Here is a 21335-nt window from a genome sequence, read left to right on the forward strand (position 1 = left end):
CGTTACCGTTTACACACGGCAGATGTAAAAAGCCTAATTAAGTCTCACTAATGGGCATTCATGCACAAAGACATTGACACATTGGAAAGCTGTCCAAGCGTCTTCATTTGATTTCTCAGAACCAAATAGCTGCAGTCATTAATTTGATAACGTGATCTATTGAATAAAGCTGAAAAGTCCAGTTCTTGATTAAGTTTGGACGTTTATGCTCGTATAATCTTGAACACTGATGCTGGTGTAACCCACAAAGGCTCTTCTGTAAATGTTTTCTATTTTTCCCATCGGTGTGTCAGTCTGGGTAATTTAGCACATGATTGGTCTTTATTGGTTACATTGAACAAAGCGGATTGATCGAGAAGGAAACTTCTGTGAAACAGTGGCGCTGGCAGATGAGAGGAAGGAGGTAGACGAGCAAAAATTAAGACAATGGTGATTGTTGACTACAATTGCCTTTGGTGAGTGATTGAAAATCTGCAAACATCAGAAACTTAGATTTAGATCTGGATTCTCCCTATTGAGGGTTGTGAAGTGTCTCCTTATGCCAAGGAGTGGAGAACCATCACCTGTGCCTAAGATGAATACGCACCCTCTCATCTTTTTATCTCAGTGTGGTGAGACTACGACACACCTGACTACTGAACCCAAGACGCTTTCGACTGTACCTAACTTGACTTCCCCCTTTTGACTACAGCGCACTGACTTGATCATGAGGACATCAAATGAAAGACTGTGAAATCACTTGTTCTTGCTCTAACTTGGGGCTCCATTTATTGGGTCTGGGACTTCCTCTTCTCTACCCAGCCGCTACAAACTTACAAAGTCCCTGGTCCTTCTACTCCTATACTGTACTCTGTAGCCCTCGGTGTGTTATCCCCTACAGCTTCTGTCGATGGTGTTCAGACTGTCAGTGTGAAGTTCAAATGCGGAACCTGGAAGCAAAGGTGTCCTTCTGTGGTTTAATCCTAGCATAACACTAGATAACACAAGATAGATAAAGTTCTAGGAGTGGCCTCCCTCTGAATTGAAGTTTCTAGAGTTATTAGTGAAACAATTTAGTTAGAATAACATAAGAGTAGCCAGCTATAGCCTGTGGATTTATACCAGCACTTGGCATTTAAACATTAAAAGCTGTGCCATCCTGTAAATCACGGTGCTATTCCCTCCCTTGGTAATATTACCTTTTAACTGCCTATTGACCATGATTAGCATATTTCACCATCTTGTTGTGATTTGATTGTCACCAATGAGGGTGCAGGGTGTGTCACGTTTCCTCCACACACTTTCTGTCCCTCTAGCCAATATTTACAGGCAGCGGTTTGAATATTGAACTGTATAAGGGATGCACTCAGGGCAAAATAAGGAAACGAGGTGGGGTGGGGGGCTATGATAATGTACTGGCTGCCCAGAAGACAGAGGAACGAAACAGTTTGCAACAGCAAATGCAACAGCTGAGAAATGATAAAGCAAAGGAGAAGATTGAAGCCAGGGTAGGAGCATCAGAGGCAGGGGCGAGGCCCCAGCACTTGAGCTGGGAGCTAACCGTTGTCATTGTCTTGGTGGAGGAGCCCTTGCTCTGAACGATAAGCACTGCAGAAAGTGGATTGCACCGCAGCTGGGAAATGATACGTTGCTCAGTGGCGTCACACAGACGGTGCAGTGCTGGCAAAACACCGGTTACTTGCTAACAATAACCTTGATTATGGAAACACACTCGGATGTGTCAGAGTTCAGCGCAGTGCTCAACGCAGGTATTAAATAGCCATGCAGATGAAAACTACAGAATGTTGCTATCTCTGACTTTTCATGTGACAAAGCAGCTATGGGGTGTGTTCAGCAGGCAGACTGACCCTTACAGGAGCACAGAATGATCACAGAGGTGGAAAGGCATTGCGTCTGGACAGATCCAGCTCTCACTGAATGAGCTCTTAAGATATCCCCGCTGTTGGGATGGAGAAAGAGGCTTTTACAGACCTTGCTCTTTTCGCTTCCCCTTTTTTCATTGCCTTTTGTCTCTGCAGCGTTTAGATATTCATCTTAGTCTTTGTAACTTCCACGCTGAGAGACAGAAAACCAACCGTGCACGGGCGAGGTAGATTAAAAAAAAAGCATCTGAAGAGGGAAGATGGGAGCAGCGTACTGCTGTGATGTAAAGCTGCTAAAAGTGAAGGGATGGCAAAGGGAGTAGTACTTAACAAGAGAGTAAAAAAAAAAAAAAAGCTTGAGGCAGATGGGCATGATCGGAGTGTGGACTAGATTTCATTTCACTGGCCAGGGCCCGGAAGCAGGCAGTATCAGCCATGTGTGTCTGTGATTGTGCACAGAGCAGAAGATGATGGATGTGGATGGAGTTCAGCGTGGCCTCATTTGAAGTTAGTGGTGAGCCATCTATACTTTCCTACAGCACCTGTACAGAATGTGTTGCAGTGAGTTTCTGGCAAGGGTTGGCCCCTTTCCACCTTGATTTCCAGGAATTTGGTTACCCAGAATTATTTTTCCTGGGTAAAGAAAAAAAAGGTAATCTGTGTGGTTTGGTTTTCAATGCAACTCAAAGTTCCTGAAGATTTTGTGAAATCAGGCTATTTCAGCATATGTCCTATTTTTGGCCTAGCTAAATTGTCGTCTATTCTTCCTGATGCCTCGTTCACACTGCGCAACTTTTAGTGTTGTCGGTTGCCGTGCTGTTCACACTACATCTGGTCGGGAGTCTTGAGGGCTGTGAGGTGCTCACACTACATGACTGGTTGGCGACGGAAGTGTTCACGGCTGAACACCAGCAGGCTTTGCCAACTGCCTGACTCTTGTGTCTTCTTGAATCTAAAGCTCACACAAGAAGCGATGCGGGAAATGTGCAAACGCAACGTCCAGGCTGATGTTTTTCTTCTCATACATGAACACGGAGCAGGAGGAAGATGTTACTATGTAGTGAAAAAACAAAAAGAAAGCTGCTCCGCTCCTCTGGGTTGCTTCCACGTTCCATGGCAACCCCCGTGTCTGCTCTCATTGGCTGTAGCTCTTTTTACATTTTCCCGACCTGACTGGATATTTAGCATTCTAATATCCATATGTTGCTGACCGCCCAACTGGCATCTGTTCACAGTTAATGATCCAGGCTCGCCAAGTGGACAACAGACTCTCGCAGATCTGGGGGTGGAGAACTAAAAACGGTTGACAACCGGCCAAGTAATGTTCATGTAGTGTGAACATGACATTAGGCTCGGTCCGCACCTGGACCTCATCTTCAGCCCGGTGGTTGTAAGCTCTCCTCCTTTGCCCCATTTTCAAATTGACGCTTGATTAAATTAAATTTACAAAGTTGTTACAAAGTTTTACAAGTCACTGGCTTGAACATGGCGGTTGTCCCCCAGCCTACATGAGACACTTTTAAAGGAAGTCGCGCCACTTGGTGCACAGCGGATGAGTTGAACAGGATCAATCTGTAAACTATAAACTGCAGATGAGCAAGGTCATTGATTTATTTCAAAATCATTTTTTTCCCCCAGGATAGATTCATAACTGCCATTTGTCATAGTGATTTTATGTTTATCCTCATTATGAACAGACAGTTCTCCGTGCATGAGCGTTTTTAATTGGACCACGTTTGCTGGGTCACACACTATGATTGGATATTGTTCAGTTAAAAATGTCATTTTTGTTTGTTTGCTTTTGTTTAGCCTGTTCCACTGTAACTGGCTGGCTCATGCTCTCATTTCTCTCTGATTCATAAGGCCTAGAGTTTTAACAATCCAAACCATGTATCTCGTCAACTCTGTGCAGAGGCAGGCCACTCGGTACGTTTATGCCGTGCTTGTTGCTCGACTACGTCGTTTAATTGGACTCTTCTTCTCCTGTAGGGAAGGGGTGTAGGGGGCAATCCGTTTATTGTTGAAATCATGGTGCCTCTCCTAGGATAAATGCTTTACCCAACCAGTCATCAGATAGAGGGTACCCCCCCACCCCCCCATATGAGCCTTTTCCTGCTCAAGGGTTTTTTCCTGTTTCAAATTTTTCTTGACACTATTACTTGTTAGGCTTTGGCTTCCTGTAAAGAGACAATCTTGACTGCAAGAGACCGATTATAAACAAAGTTAGGTTGAGTCAAGCGAGAATGTGTTGGGTTGGGGTAAGTTGAGTGCAGTTTGGCCATTTTCAGATGGTCTATGACATTACAGACCACAACAATAGCCTCTGTCCATAAACTCTTGCATTTGCACATTGACTTTAAATAGTACGCCGAGGGTGCCTTACCTCGTCTTCCAAAAAGTCGATCTCAGTTGAGCTAACATGTTTAAATGGACTTTAAAAGTCCAGTTTTAGTTGCACCACCAAACAAGTCACTTGTCAAACAACTGACATCCATAGCTTTTTTCCCCAAGCCAAAAGTCTGAACGCATTTTTAGTTGCAGAGCGGCTTCAACCGCATGTGTCAGGAAATCAAGTGGATCTGCGAACATTGCATCTAAAACCACAGAATGGAAAGAGAACAAGGGCTCCACAGAGTTTCCATGAGACAAGGAGAGCGGCGAGGGGGGGGTGGCAGGTGGCCAATCTCCTCAAATGTAATCTCCATTCTTGCGGATGGATTTCCCATGTGGGTGTCCTGTACAAGGGCATCTGGCCTCCTGTAGAGTTACATGATATACAGGCAGCTCTTTGGCAAGTCTGGACACACACACACACACACACACACACACACACGTCGATACAGAGGGACTGAGAGAAAACAGAGTGATTTATATTCTGATCTGCAGACAGGAACAGGAACCTTCAGCATGTCCCACAGGTCTGTCACCTGACCTCGCTTGGTCACTCCCCGAGGCGATACTTAGCCGGCGCACCCCGAAACACAGCAGCTGTGAGTTCGGTACAGAAAAGGAGGACATCGCGGCTGCTCGCTGAGCTGACGCTTCGGGCTTTTAACGGGGTCCGTGACCGTGGTGGAAAAGATGCAACTAATGTTTCAGAGTAATGGTGTCTCGACCAGTGGACGCCAGGAGCGCATGGTGGTTCAGAGCATCAGGCAGGGTAACTACCAACATATTGATGGTGAGTTTGAGGTCTATTGCGCATACATGCAGGCTCTAAGATACACCACATGAACACTTTTCATTTGTGCGCAGAATGTGCTGTAAGCAATTGTTATGGATTATTAACATGCACTCCAAATTTCCAAATCGGTCAGTTCAGCTTCAGGACATAATTAGAGAAGATGAAATGCATCTCCTGTTCTAATGCCCTGCGGTTAGCTAGAATTATGGCTTTAAAATAACTGGAATGCTAAGAATATGTCTGGCAAATGTGGCACTGTAATGTGTAATTCATTTCAAGTCAACTTTATCAGTATAGAGTCTGTTACAACTAGAATTGTCTGTAGGTGCTTTACAGAGCTCGACCCCCAAAGAAAAACTCCCTTTTGACAGGAAGAAACTTTGAATCATGCTATTGATGAATTGATGCTATTGATGAATGGTACAGTCTTTGGACCCAGTGTCACTGTTGTAGTCAGCTTCAGATTCCTCATCCTCACACAAATTTGTTTGGGTGCACCATTTAGCCCCTTTAGCTTCTCTGCTATGTTTCTGTTGTTATTTTCAGTTGTGGACAAAATGTCCTGCTGACTTTCCATCTATTGCTTTATCCTCTTTTCCCTTATAACCTGTTCTTCTTTTGTCATATTTTCCAGATCATCATAACACACATTTTCTACAGCATTAAAAACATATACTCTGAGAATAATAATGCAATTTTCTGGGGGGAAAAGCCCAAAACTCTCTATTTAAAAAAAAAAAAAAAAAAGCTAATTTAGATAAAGTACAATTTAACAAGAGGTGACACTTTTCTCATTTTTCAGTCAACACCAGTAAATGTCAACTGTTACTTTATCTATCAGAATATTTGGACTTTTTTCGTGTTGTAATAATGTGACAGGTTTCAATTTTTTTATTTCTTACCATGGCCATAATAATGTTATCCTACACACAAAGTAAAGCTTGTAGAAATGATTTTCCAAGAAATCATCAAAATCACACCCCTTACCAACTATATTTTCAGGGAAAGTTTGGTGTCGGGGGAACTTTTTTCCCCTGGTAATTATTTTCAAGCTACTCGGTTAATGATAAAACAAATTCCTGCTGCAAAAGCAAGGCAGCTACACGAAGCATACCAACGCACAGAAACTGATTTATTAGCCATTTCTCTCTCACAAGTATCAGTTGTCCCGTCGCTCCGGGTGTGACAGCGACTGTTTAACTGTCACACGAAGCAAAAGAATTAGCCTCAGGAGTCGATGTCGATAAGGAAAAAGATAAAGACCCAGCTGTTTAATCTGTCCCAACAGTCTAATCAAGAGTAAACTTCAGCTGGGAGGGAATTAGGTGGGAAGGGGCAAAAAAAATTTGCTGTTTGCTATGAATTTCTTATTTCTCCAAGGATGTTTACGCAGACGTTCCAAGTAAACAAGCCATATCTGACCATACCTGAATTTTCTCCCCATGTTTACATCTTTTTTTGAATGAGGACACCGAACACTCTTCCTTGGCTTTTCATTTTGTTTCTTTATCTGGTTGTTGATTAGCATGTTGTCACTCACACTGGGATGAACATAAATACATGAGCATACTTATTGCTTGCTGTACTAGTCAGGCTTTTTGAGCGTTACCATGAAAAATAAAGACAGATGAGGGTTTTAAAATGGTGTAAATGCAAACCAAATGGAAGGCCTCAACAGCTCAAAGGATTGGAAGGTTCCTGGAAATAGGAAACAAGGCAGATATTTGAAAAGATCTGAGTGACTAAAATGGAAAAATAGAAGGAGGTTAGGATAAAGTAATAGAATTATGGGGTATTTAGTATTCAAGAAGAAAAGAAAGGAGATAAATTAAAACAAACTTGGGCAGGATGTCAGAATAAGGGCAGAAGGAAGGATGGATGGCTAATTTTTTGAGGGAAAGGGACAAACAAAGATGGAGGTTAGAGGTGAAAATCCATACCAGGACAGATTCTTCCCTGACTAAATTCACCACTAAGACTCAGGAGAACAAGTATGGACTTGATCATCTATGTGTCAAACTCAGTCCTCGAGGGCCACGATCCTGCCGGGTTTTCTGTCCTACCGGGCTGAAAATGCATTCAGTGGGATAGAAAACCCGGCAGGATCGTGGCCATCAAGCACTGAGTTTGACATGCCTGAAAATGGATGATATTAAATTACAATATGTGCCTTCCTTAGTGTCATTTGCACACCAGCTGTTGAAGAGGGCAGAGTTACAGACAGATCCCAGTTACTCACAATAACGCTACTGCTTTGATTGCCTTTCTTTCAATCGCCAAAATAATGCTTGTGGTTTGGGTTCATCTCTAGCAATAGCTAACGCAGCCGTCCAACTGTCTGGAAGCCAGTGATTGCCGCAGAGCGTCTGTGTCATTGTTTCCGGTCTTGGAATTGGGTCGTGAGCGTGCGGGGTTCATTTATCGCCGCCGTATAGATGACAGAATGGCACCGAAATAATATTAAGCATGAAGTGAGTAATGCGTACCCCGAGATTTTTCTATGGAAAATATAGGCAAATGGTAGTGCTGCCCTTTTTTTAACCTCCCTCTGTCGTTAAAATAAAAACCATTAAGCAAGGAAATTTCCTGTTTACAAACAACTACTCCACATAGATCACGTGATCCGCCAGAATCACCCACGCTTGCAGGTTCATCCAACATATCCTCCATCTTCTTCACCGTCTGCCATCTGTCGTCTTTGGTTTGGCTTTGGCCATCTTGTCAAAACAGCCGGTAATTCTCGTTCCCCCCCAGCCGGCGAGCTCCACCATTGTGCTGGCAAGCGTGGGTAGAGAGAGCCCCGGGAGAGGAAGTCGGTACTGTGGGACAGAAAGTCATCTTCTAGTTTAGTTCCCTGCAGCAGCTGCATAGATAAATGGAGGGCATTGATTGAGTTATACACGTAAGGATGCAAGATGTAGTCCCCTTGACTATTTTCTGGTCATACAACCTTTATTCCACCAAAAATGCTCACATTTTGTTTTTTGAGTTCCATAATTTTTGTGATGCGCAACATCATTTGGGAATTCCTGACTTCCTGTTTGCGGCACGAACACATCTCCCTTGTTTATTAGCTGCCACGTTATAGACAAGAACTCCCAAATAAACCTGTGACAGCATTGCCACATTAGAGTTGATCAAATCCCCGGCCCAGCCGTCATCTCCATCTTCTCTAATTCCAGCAGCGTCTGTATCGACAGACTGTGAAATGTACACAGCGTGACCCCAGGGTTGATGGAAATGAAGTGGGATAATAAGTTTGCGCGGCGGCTGTGGAAGTTCTTCACCACGCTGATGAAGTGACACTAATTGCCAAGTGCCACTGAGAAGCGACCAGTTAATGCGGGGTGGGGTGGGGGGGTAAACCTGAGTGCTGACAATTTCAGTAAAACCCTTTTGCTTTGTTGAAATAGGGTGGGATTCAAAGGGATAAACGGTCTTCTATCCAGTCATCAGATTTGGGAGCTGGTGAAATTTCTAATGGCTTTTTGTGAAAGCCGGGAACTCTTAAGTGTCTTCCATGAATCAACCGTGAAATGTGTCAAAGCGCTGTGATGATATGATGTTGATGTGATGTGATCTGCTTTAATCCTGTCTAGTAAATGCTGGTTCTTGATTTTACAATGACAGATATAGTTTTTTTTTCTTTTTTTCTTTTTTTACAAATAAAACCAAATGTGTAATGTTCAACGTGCAGAAATATTGTTAAGATTGTCTAAATATGTCCTAAATCTGTTTAACTTGTTATTGCATTTAAAAAAAATCATAAACACTAGGTAACTACGATGGCTAACCAAACAAACCAGCCTAAAAATACACAAGTTCTTCCTGTCCGAACTAAAGTGGCTTTAAAGTACATAATTTGCTAAACATTTTGCCATGCTGCCCTTCTAACCTTTAACCTTTTAACTTCCAGATTCTCTTTTGCAACGTCTGTTAATTTGTTTTCTCCAAATTTTTTAAAGGGAACTTTGATAATGAGCGCCTGGCTATTGCTAGACAAAGAATCCCATACCGACTTGGTCGGGTAGTTGACGAGTGGCTACTTGACAAAGGTAATAAAATCACTTTAACTCCACTAATGATCTAATCACCTAACCTACCGTTAACCACCACTCTGGAGGAGGTGCAGTGCCCGCGACATCGGTTCCCTACGAGAAGCCGAATAATCGGCTCACGGATAGCTAAACCTTAGCTCTCCCTCATCCCCGCTGCAGCTTGCAGCATAATTGGAGATTTTTTACTCACATTGCCCAAGTGAAATTACTCAATCACGTGAATAACATCTTTACATTGGTATGTTATCCAGGGGATCAAACTCAAGGCCCTTGAAACTGGGACTGCATCTCTTCAGAGGATTAATCCCCAAATAACCTGACATAACCCCCCCTCCCCCCAATAACCTGATCACGTTTAAATAGCCTTCTTTCCTGTGTCTTTTTTCTTGACTGAGTGTGGATTACGCTATTACGCTGACTATATTTAATCTGACATAAAAGCAAATTATTTCTCACGGGATTACTGGAGGTTTTCCAGACAAAAGAATCCTCTCGGAAAGTCACTAAAAGTTAAAGGGACTGTCTTTTTTTTAATTATTATTACCAAGTGTAAACTGCTGCCCTACTTTGCGCAGAATTGTGCTGAATGTGGCCTCATCAAAGCGATGATTCTTTAACCCTTTGAGTGCCCAAAGTCCTGACCTCGTTTTGCCATCTCGTCTCGCGCAGTGTGTTTGTGCTGCTGAAGGTGGTGGATTCTTCAAATAAAGAAGGAGAAAGAGGAAGGGACCAAATTAAAACAGACCTGCGGAAGCCTTGATAGCAGGCACTGCAATTTGGGCATGGCGGAGGCATTATTCCTGCACCTTTGTGCGTCATTGGAATGCATCTTGGGAATAATGCTCAGCATTAAAAATATAATTTCGATTGAAGAAAATAAAAGTTCTATTATCTCCCAGTTTTTGGTGGCTTAAAATTAACTATTTTAAGCCTTAACCAGTTACTACTTTGAAATGGGGAAGAATTCAGATTTATCTCAGTGAGCAAAATTTCGTATTCGTGCGTCAGAAATACAGGACAACCCGACACCCGTATCTTTATTTGATGGATACAAAACAGTTGTTGCGTTCACACGACAGGTCTGTATTCTTCTTCTGCACTCTCTTTGAGGTTAGTCAACATGCAAATTGGCGTTAATAAGACTTGAGAGATCAAAGTTGAGTGGGAAAAAAAACAGATCAATAAGAAATGACTTACCCACTTGTGAAATGATTTAAGTATGCTAGGGAACTCTAAAGAGAATTAGAAATTTAATGCATTATTCTCTTTCTTCTTGAGCTCTGAGTGGGTCTGAATTGAGTGAAGCACTAGAATAAAATGCTTAAGTAACCTCTATGAAACCTCAAGCAAGGGCTTCAATTAAGTTTCAGAATTGAGGCGTGTTCGCCGATCCCACATTAGTACGGTTCAATTTCAGTACGGATTAGGGAGGCAAAGGCAAAAGGCATTTTTCATGTATTTCATTAGTTTATATAAGTGTTTTATTGGACATTTGAGCTCAAAGGGTTAAAGCTATTATTCTGATATGGAAGCAGGTCAAACCTAAAGAAACCACAAAGTGGAATCTAACCACCTAACAGCAAATCAAACGCCACCCACACTAACCGCTGAGGGCATACGCACTTTCTCCCCGACCACGGAAAAGATTTTTATACGCAATTTGAAAAATTCTGCGGATTCCGGAAGCCCTCAGTTCTAACCTCTGTTATAAATCTTGCTTAATTTTTGAGATGATTGGATGTAGGTGTTTGGAAGAACTTGGACAGGTTGCAACAGTGTCTTGAGACACGCGCACACACAAAAACAACTAAACAAAAAGCTAACTCAGTTCTAACTTGCTCTAAAAGAAACAACTGCTTCCTGATATGTCCTCCCCCCGGAACAAAAAACTCAGAGGGTTAAAAAGAGTGATGAAAAACCAAATTTAAACATGCCGCATCTGCTCTGTATCACTGAAACAAACTGTGTTTAAAGAAATAAATGAAGGTCCCTTTAACGTTTATTGTTTTCACGGCTAAGACAGTTTGGTCGATTGAAGACGTGAGAATGTTTGCATGGAAAGCAGCGTGGATTTTCTGTCTCTCGCTGCTCCAAGCACCAACACAACCAGCCCCATGGGTCTCCTCTCCAAGCACCTCCAATCTCTCAGAAGTATACCGCTAGCACTGCTGCTCATAAACAACAACAAAAAAGACTGCTAATTGCTCATATTCCCTTTTGTAAATCCATATCACAGTTGCACTCTGCAATGTGGAAGTCGATGGAGTCAAGGAGTTGAACCGTGTCGTGTAACCCCGTCTGCCTCTGAAGCTCTTATTAGCTCCATGGCAGTGTCTGAGCTAGATAAGAGAGAGCATCTCTGTCTGCGCCAGGCTGCCGACTAAATCCAAAAGGGCAGCCATTACTGGGATTCATTCAGACAGGGTGGGGGGAAATGAAAGGACTACAAGTTTTAAGCCGTTCTTCTGAGCCAAAACTTTAAGATTTGTGTCCCCTTACAGCTATAATTCCCCTCTTTTCCTGCGCAACGTATAGGTTCCCGACTCCTTCTCCTATCTGTCTTTAGATGATGATGATTAATTCTTTCCCTAAACAGGGTGGGGTGCAGCTTCTTCCTTTCCCATCTCAGAAGTAAATGCTTTAATATTGTGTTGTTCTGGTCATATCTGGGGGGAATCGTAGGGACCTCTTGGCTCAAGGGACAAAAAAATCAGCCTCATTCTCTTTACCGTCTCTCACTACAAAAAGTTGAAAAACATCGGGTTGACACTTGAGTTAACAAAGCACAAAAACCTGTATTCTTAATAGCTAACCAGTGTTACCTGTTTCAATTAAACTTTATTTATAGAGCTTGTTACTGACATTTTGCAGAAACCCAGAGCCTGACCTGTGAACGAGTAAAATAAACAAGGGGTCTTTTACCAGGAAGAAACCTTGAGCTAGAGCAGCCTAATATGGGGGGATTCTCCTGCTGAAGGTCGGTCGGTTGGGTGGAGGAGAAGGGAAAATAACATAGAACAGAGGAAAAGATAAGCATTATAAATGCAATTGACAATTGTTGTGGTTTGCCATGCTGACAATCTAGATTAAAACCTGAGGAGGGTCAGGAACCCTAACTCCCTAAAAAACCCTTCAGAGATACAGAGAGGAAGAGAAGAGAGAGAGAGAGAGAGAGAGAGAAAGCAAAATGCTACATATATTTGTAGATGTGTAGCACGAACGGTACATGTGCTTAAATTCAATTTGTCACTGCTGCACTCCCAGCAACTCCAGTTGCTTCACAAGAAGATTTTTCAACTCTGTCCATTGTCAAATATAATTCATAGTTTTCTGTGTAAAAACAGCCTGACTACTGAGGAGTAAAAAGACAAAGGGCCGTTAATTACTGAAGACAGCCTTGTGCAGAAGAGATAACTCGGCGAAACTTTATAATCGACTTTGTCGGCGTCCCACCCCACCCCCACCACGCTTTAGTCCCCTTCATCTTCTCCCTCCCTTTGAGGCGAGGAGAAAAACAGAAATTGGGGAAGCTCTTATTTGCTCGTGTGTGCGCTACAAAGTCTTGTGAACGCAGCATCGAGGATTTGTGAGCCCGGCATTTCACAAAGCGGTGTGTCAACTGTTCCTCCCGCCCGGCGACTCAGTAAAGAGGAAGGTTTGAGAGAGAAGCAGCCATATGGCATCACTCCCTCTTTCCAGATAACAGGAATAGAAGGAGGATGAGAGAGGTGTAATGTTGACAGCGGTGAGAGGAAGATACTTCTCTCCCCACTGCAGGCTTTTTTATACCCTGTCCTCGGGAGATAGCTACACTTGGATCATCCTTTCACTGCCCCACTGCCCCTCATATCTCCTTCCTACAATTACTTTTTTCATATTAGCTGATCACACATCTGGCCAGAGCATCAAGCTGCTGTCCCTTTTCTTCTTTTCCACCTATATTCTGCAGCATACATTATATCACAACCCCTCCCAATTGCTCCAACGGGCAATCTGCGCATTAGCCGGTCAAGCGAGGCCCGAAACCCAACCCACAATGCAGCTCAGCTCAGTTCAACTTGTAATTACCGAGAGCTCCTCTTCGGAGACAAGCTGAGAGGATGGCACACCGCTGTGAAACTCGCTGCTGCTATACATGGTTTACTTCTGGCCACAGAAGTCCTACCAAGTGAAAATGGCCGTACTCTTCATAGCCAATGTCTGTTCAAAGAGATATTTACTCGCAGCCAACGGGCGACTTGAAATCTCTTTTGCAGATGGCAAAGATATTATAAACTGATACTGTCTTTAGTTGGACCAATAACAACGCACCCATGTGTCAATCATGGCTTTTTACTCGAAGATTCTTATTTGTAAACAAGCCTTATTAAAATTACCAAGCAGATAGGATATACGGCTTCCGTGTATGGGAGCTCCTTTCTTTCTTTCTTTTTTCACTTTTTCCCTCACTCCATGTAATCGAACTGCTTTTGACATCCTCGCTCCCTATTTCTCCCTCTGTCATCTCATATGTCCCCATTCTCTCAGTCCCCTGTCCAAAACCCTGTTCTTTACCATCCCTCTATCTCAAGCGTTTCACCGAGAGCTCGGCAGCTGGCCCGCAAAAGAAAGAGAACGCAAGTCTCTGGACCGGCGGCGGTTTACTTTGAACCACGTCATTATGATGCCGTTGATTGAAATTACAGCTTCCCTTTTGAAGATGCAGCCGAGGAATCACTTGGGCGAAAATGACAAGGAGTTAACCGAGGGAGGAGTCCATGTTGGCTTTTATAGAGATTGCATGGCAGCTGGTTTACAGACCGGGGCCACGTTAAATCTCAACCCGTATCATTGAGGCCTCTCTGCAAGCAAAATAGCGTCGTTACAGGCTGCAGTCTCAAGTGATTGGTTTACCACAGTGCCGTCAAAATTACACTTCCCCCCTCCAAAAGAAAGTGCTTGATGAGAGAAAACAAAAACCAGTACCGTAATTTCTGGACTACACCTGCACCTGATTAAAAGCCGCATAATCTAATTTTAGAAAGAAAATCAATTTTGTACTTATACAAGCCTCACCGGATTTTAAGCCGCAGGTATCCCACGTAGTAATATGAAAAAATAGATCCAAAAAATTAAGTATATGTTTTTATTACCGTAAGAGACGAGTCACTGATGAGCGATAAACAGACAGGTAAGAAACAACAGCCACTCTTTTTACTTGTATGTTTATACAGAGACCTTAAATCCAATTTTTATCACGTCAGGATTTTTTTACTTTTCTTTTAATTTAATCCGCTTAGCACATACAAAATATTCTATTCTAATCTACCGGTAAATGCTTATTTTTTTAACAGTGTCTGTAATGCAGCTACCTTGAAATATACGTTTGTATCAGCTACACACAAATTACGTTGTTTATGCTTTTTTACTCCAACAATGAACAATCTAAAACTCCCCGATGGCCCACCTCTAAAATCTTTTATTTTCATCGCGGTGGCGATTGCTTTTGCCTTCCGTCTGATTTGTACAGCGGAAATACCGTGGCCGCCTGCTCTCTCTGTGTTGACCCAGTCTTCCAGAACGTTTTCAAGCTCTTTTTGCTTTGGATCAGTTCTCCAGGCTGGCGTTTCCACCTTCTCGCCATTGATTACCGTAATATATGCCAAGATTACACGAGCCAGCTCGATTTCCTTCTTCAACCGCCAGAGTGATCGCTTTTAACTTGAAAGCCGCATCATATGCTTTTCTTCTAGTATTTTCCATGCTGATGAGGGTTAGTAAAAATGACTGATTCACAATAGTTGTGATAGTGCGCCACGAAAAAAACATAAGTCACACTGTAGAATAAGCCGCAGTGTTTAAAGTGTAGGAAAAAAGTAGCGGCTCATAGTCCGGAAATTACGGTAACTGACCAACTTAAATTGACTACTATGTGAAATATGTTGTAATAGTTAAATACATATTCTCAGCCAATAGATAACTGGTAAGAGCTAAAACTGCATACAATAGTGCAACGGTTTCTAAACTGGGGACACGGCCTGTCGAGGGCCCAGGACTATGTCCGGGGGTTGCAGGGCTAGTTGTTCCCACTGTCAAGTTATGTCCAGCAGAATGGTGCTAATTTTACTATTGCCCACCTCGCTAGCACAAATGACAGTGACAAAATTACCAACTAAACACAAAATAATCTGCAAACTCACAGCAAAGATTAAAAAGAATTCAAGGAATATAAAGCACATAAGTTTACACAGCTGTCATTTTTTAAATTGGAACGTTTCCTGACATTCTTTCCTAGTTTCTTTAGATGAAGACATTAGATATTTGAAAAATTATACATATATCATGAATAAGAAACACCGTGTGTCCATTTCTCAGTAGTTTTGTCAAACTCACTCAACTCCTTATGCATATAACAATAATCGTTCCACTTCACATGTCAATGGTCATAATGATATGCCAAATTTATGTATTTCATAATGTTTTATTCTTCATAGTTAAAAAAAACAAAAGCAAATAACACACACAAAGATCATTTCATTGGCATATTTCACAAGCTCCCATATACGCTTACAAAGACTCGGCTGCATCGTGTTAAGCGTTGCGGTTGCATGTCACACAGAGGCTTTTTATCCCACCTTGCTAATACCCACCACCAAAAATTGGCTCTTAAAGCTCACGTCACTTTTGATTCAGCCCGGCAACCCCCGAAGCAATAACTTCATCAGTCCCTGTTTGGGTCTCGTCGTGAGCAGACAGCTCTAAAAACAATCACTGATTTCCCTTCATCTAGTCTAGAGGGCACCGTTCATCTCCTCCCCATCGCTCTTTTGCTCCCAGCCAGAGAGGGAGAAGACACAAACGGCCATTGCTACAACCATTCTGCTCAACCAAAGGCTCAATTCCTCTGGTTACACTGTTTGTTTGGGTTTTTTGGGGGGGTGAAGAGGTTTGTCTTTTTAGCCAAAGTCATCATTGTAACATTTTTCAGGGGCAACACGAGAAAATAGTTGCAAACAAACTACTATAATTATGTTAACCTGCAATATCCTTGAGTTTCATCTTGAATTAAAGCATGGGTTGGAAATGTTAGCACCACCTCTTTTGGTGACTAATAGATTAAGGTTTAGTGTAGGAAAGAATAATCTAGATTAAACATAAACATAAACCATGTTGCAGTTCATGTGCTACATATTGAGATTGAGGCCATAAATGTCTGATCTGGAATATTATTATTCATGTGATCAGGCAAGCAGAAAAAGCTTTCAAAATACATTGCGTATTTCTCTTTGCTCTGTGAGCTAGAGAGGCCACTGTGTGTGAGCCTATATCTTCAGGAAGATAAAGCATAATGCAGTGTATGCGTAAACAATAAAACCTCATAAAAACAGTGATATAGTCATAGTGTGAGCGGGAGATAATTGACAACAATCACTGAATGTAAACGAAGGACACCAGCAGCATGTCGCCTTTTTTGCCAGCTCTGTTTGCGCCCACATTAGGGCTGCTAATGCTATGACTGTCAGCGTTGCTGGGTTCAACAAGACGACGATTTGGGGAAAAAAACCTTTTGTCCCTACGCTCGAATGTTAATCCTCCAAACAAAGTCTGAGAAATTGACATTTAAACCAAGATTTTTTCTGAAGTGAGAATGCGTGAGATGTGAATATTACAGTTTCTGCGATTACTCCCAGTTATCGGATTTTACGATCACGTTAACGGGCCCACTGACACGAGCAGGCAGTTCTAAAATAACAAAAGCGGGTGAGCAGCAGTAGATATTGCCTGGAGTTCACGTCATACACCTTTTTCACTGAACAATAAACACTGAATTCGAAACGCCACTTTAGTTGGGTGGCAGACTGGGGCTGCTTGGAGTAGGAGACCCACTGGGCTGGCACGAGACGTGAATGCAACATCCGTGTCTGCAGATCACGGACTGGAAATGTTATGTGGGTAAGGTGATCTGTGTGTATGTGGGCATTTGTCAGTGTGATTTTTGCATGATCTATAAATATTTGTGTATGTACGTTATAATGTATTTACCAATGGCCCGATTGGGAGAAAGTGCCCTTCCTTTCCGTTCAACAATACATGTTTATTGATTAAATTGTGGAGTGAGACCGTCTATATAGCATACATTTAGCAGTCCCTCCAGGAAATCTTCTTGATCGTTACAATTAATGCAAATTGAACCAATTCTCATTAATTTGTCCATTCACCATCGCATTTCCACAATTCGATCAATGTCTAAAGTCACTTCTGAAGATGGAGTCAAATCCTCCATGGGCCCCTTACGCACCTAACTGATAATAGTGTGACGTTCATAATGGCCTGCGTCTCCATGGAATAGACTCAGCTCTGCAGAAAATTCAGACGCCCATGCGTGCGGTTTTATTGTATGTAGGCACGCGTTGGACCCACCAACCACCAACCTTAGCGTCACATGCGTGTCGTCAAAAGTGAAATCATACAGATTGAGAATAAATCATACTTACAATGATAAAGTACCCTCTCAGCCATCTTAATTGAAAACAAATGGGATGCAGGCTGCCTCCCTCGTGTCCTCGCGTCGATGAGAAGAGGGCCGTTCTCTCCGCCTTGCGGTCCTAGAGACAACGGCAGCGACATTACAGCTATTCCGAGGGTTCATTCATCTCTGTTTACAAAATTACACATAGATCATGTCAGTGGCTGCAAATACCAGGTGCATTAAATGTGCACAATCCCAGCCCCATTGAGCCAAACAGATGTCTCATTTCAGATGTCATTGCACCAGTCTGTCAAGAGAGAGGCTACATTTGTAGTTACAGACAAACCCACTGACTGTTGCCTTCTCAATAAAGCCAAAAATCTCTTAGATCCTCATCAAGGAGACCTAATTTAGTCTGTTTTTAATTCTTAGTATCATGCACCCTTCACACTCCCCTAACCACATGAACCATAATAGTGGTCAATGTTTTCACTCATCAGAGTCATATGGTTTGTACAAGGGGATGTCCCAAAAGACACTAGCACAAGATACCTGTGGAAATTATACATAGGTGAAATACTGACAACAGCTCGGGGCAGGAATAGGAAGAAAAACGATACCTGTCAGACCCCAGCCTCCACCAAAGATTCTGGTAACACATTAGTATTGGTCCCGAGTTAAACAGTCGCCCTTACCCTCCCTTCATCCATCTATCTGTCCTGAAGAAAGGTAATGACCACAGGTTGGGACATCCCCCGATGAATTAAACATTTCTCCCGAACGAGGATCTTATTCTCCCACTTTCGAAGGCAAAGCCAGGCGACGTATTTCCCAGCGGCAGAGGTGCTTTATCATTGTGCAGCTCAAGTACACCAGAGGTCAACGGCACTGGCCCAGCATCGCTATAACGCATTCCATCTCAGGCCCAATGAGATGCATTTCATTGTGCACTTTAAGTCCCGGGGTCAGGCTGCAACTGCCCCCTTCAATTTATTCGAGGGCCACGTTTGGAGCTTTCTTTCAATGAAAGCGGCATGAGCCCGGCCACATAATTTTTGCCCCCAGGTACAATTTCTCCAAAGTCTTGCCCAGGAAATCCTGCACGAGTCAAACAGTCCCCTACCTCCCATTTTTAAGAGTGCTCCACGACGGCTCTGTGTACTCCTCTGCCCTCACGTTTTCCCGCTCTCGATAAAGGTCATCGATCGCCACCAGACTACGTTTCTAAAGCTAACATGTATGCTCCAATTTTCCCAGCAGTGTACCATTTTATCGCGTACGTATTAGACCTGAATCGTCACCTTAGAACAGCTAGGTATTTGAGTTCACGCTCACATCCATCCCACAAGAATTGGGAATATTCTTGTGGGATGGCCATACAATCAATGAAATACAAATACTATCAAAGTATGGACATCCAAGTATGTATTCCAGCACGTTCCTGCATACCAATTGAGAAACTTGTTTCATTCACAACCTCATCCCGAAACAATGACCGATTGATGTACTTTGTACTTTTTTTTTCTCTTTCCATTTTCCCACAATTTCTGTTTTTTTTCTTACCGCCACTTCCTCTCTCTCCCTCATTATTTCTTTGTTGTCCTAACTCTCATTTATTAGGTCGCCAGCTGACCATCTTTAATAGCCAAGCCTTCATTAAAATCGGTGGTGGAGAGAAGGGACGCCACTTCCAGGGCCAAATCTCTGGCTTGTACTATAACGGACTGCAAGTACTTAAGCTGGCGGCCGAGGGCGACCCCAACGTCCAGACTCAGGGCAACCTGCGGCTGGTGGGTGACGTGCCCTCGGTGCTTACCACCGACACCACCTCTACCACCCCTCTGGCTGACATGTCCACCACAATAATGGAGACGACCACGACCATGGCCACAACCACCACCCGCAAACAACGCTCACCCACCATGAGGGACAGTGTCACACAGGTGAGTAGTCTTGTTTGGAGGAGATTTTATTTAATCCGAAATAGAAGAAATAAAAATAGAAAATAAATGCGGGTTTTACACGAATATACAATAAACACACACATCAGACTAAGTTATCCCTCGGGAGGCACTTTGAGCAATTGGGGGGTCAATACCTCACTCAAAGGTATCTCAACAGCACAAAATGTCCCAACACCTCTTTTGCCAACAGCCCATTTTTCACTTTTCCGTCAGCAACCGGGACTTAAGCCAGAAATCTCCCTCCTCACTCCACTACAAAATGAGCTGCCACCACCACCCAATAGTTGCTAGATGATACAGCCTTGTACCTGTGAGCCTCGAGGTCATTTTTAGGTCATTTTGGTGGGAAATTACAGTCGATTGCTGAGTAACTTTATAAATATAGGGATGAAAAGAACACACTAAAGATTAATCAGCATGGCAGATGGCCCACCAAAGGAAATTTCAAAGGAAATCACACATCAGCTGCAAGGTCAGTGCATTCTTTTAAGCACACAGTCAATTCAATTTTATCCAGCTTTATTTATATAGCATCTGTTACAATCAAGGTTTTCTTAGGCACTTTACAGAAACTTGGAATTCAAACAAGCAACAGCTTGGAAACAGAAACCCCTCCCTTTACTAGGAAGAAACAGAACCAGTTGGTCAGCGCAGGACTAGTAGTATGTGTAGACATGGGTGGAAATCGCGGAGGGGACAAGCCTGGAAAGTCATGTCATTCCCTCCCTAAAAGGCGCAGTGCCTTTGTGTGTAGTTGGTAATTAAATGAAAATGATAAAAAATCAAATTTATATATACACACATAAAATATATACTGTATACATTGATCTGCTGCCAAACTGGTGCTGCTTCATGCATAAAGCAGAAAGGAGTGAGGATCGCTTGATTCAACTAGTAGTGCATGCTATATTTTTATAGATTTAAAAACAACAATGAATATAACACAATAGGAGACAGGAGAGAAGAAATGCAACAAAGTGATAGAAACCTGTCACTGTTCTTTGAATATTAGTTTGTCTAAAATAATGACTGTTGCTACAGAATTACCGAAGATAAGCTTTCTTCAAATAAGGTCGTTTTTTTCAGATCAATCTATAAATGCTGGCGAAAGATCAGAGGCGGCGCGACTTTGGCTACCATAGATGCATATTTATGATGCTCCCACACATGCATCAAGAAAAAAAAAATATGATTCATGCTTTGATGTTATGCACATTTTGCAAGTGCAGTCATTACAATCACAGCAAGCAACAATTAGCAACCAGTCGGGAAGCTGTGATGCCCACACAGTTGGAACTCTGTGCAACATTACTCCAATTAAAAAGACCTAGCAGGGGAATATTTCAGAGTCTGCATTTTAAAGTGTTGTCCAGGGTTTTTAAAAGCTGTTCATTGAATAATTCAAATTTGGACCATACAATTAACTCTCTGTTTCTAGAGGGAAGCATTAGCAGGGTGCCAAACAGCCCACATCTTTAGTACCACTCTTGTCTGCAAAAGCTTATCTGAGATCAGGTGGCAGGCTCCGCGTGCTCAACTTCCACATCCCCGATCAGCAGATTAAGATCAAACGAATCGCTCCTATGGAAATCCAAAGATTAGAACATTCCCCGCAGAAACAGGTGGGAAATACTGCTGCGGAAAGAAAAACATTAGAGGGGGTTGAGATTGTCGGTGGACATAAAGCTCAGATTTGCTGTGCAGACAGGTTTCATTGAGTCAGGTCAAGTTTACATATTCTGATGAATACAGGTCTTCTATCGTTAGGTGGCAACTGACCCCATCATGACCTTTTGTCTGAAGGGACACATTTTAGTA

The 21335-nt window shown here is 42.7% G+C and overlaps 1 protein-coding gene and 1 long non-coding RNA gene across 11 annotated transcripts in view; one reads left to right on the plus strand and one right to left on the minus strand.

Moving 5' to 3' along the window:
* Window positions 1-21335, plus strand: part of nrxn2b (neurexin 2b) — a 460093-nt gene that overhangs the window by 426364 nt on the left and 12394 nt on the right. For 7 of the 8 annotated variants that reach the window (XM_057026456.1, XM_057026464.1, XM_057026460.1 and 4 more), the window contains 2 exons: window positions 9012-9101; window positions 19174-19496. In XM_057026456.1, the coding sequence (XP_056882436.1) occupies window positions 9012-9101; window positions 19174-19496 (413 nt within the window). The remainder of the gene's footprint in view (window positions 1-9011; window positions 9102-19173; window positions 19497-21335) is intronic. The other variant, XM_057026463.1, reaches the window with a different exon arrangement.
* Window positions 1-21335, minus strand: part of LOC130522300 (uncharacterized) — a 51632-nt gene that overhangs the window by 4907 nt on the left and 25390 nt on the right. For all 3 annotated transcript variants that reach the window (XR_008949589.1, XR_008949588.1, XR_008949590.1), the window contains one exon: window positions 17579-17689. This is a non-coding gene — a long non-coding RNA (uncharacterized LOC130522300). The remainder of the gene's footprint in view (window positions 1-17578; window positions 17690-21335) is intronic.

The sequence above is a fragment of the Takifugu flavidus genome, chromosome 3 (assembly GCF_003711565.1).
Source record: "Takifugu flavidus isolate HTHZ2018 chromosome 3, ASM371156v2, whole genome shotgun sequence".
NCBI classification, from domain to species: domain Eukaryota; kingdom Metazoa; phylum Chordata; class Actinopteri; order Tetraodontiformes; family Tetraodontidae; genus Takifugu; species Takifugu flavidus.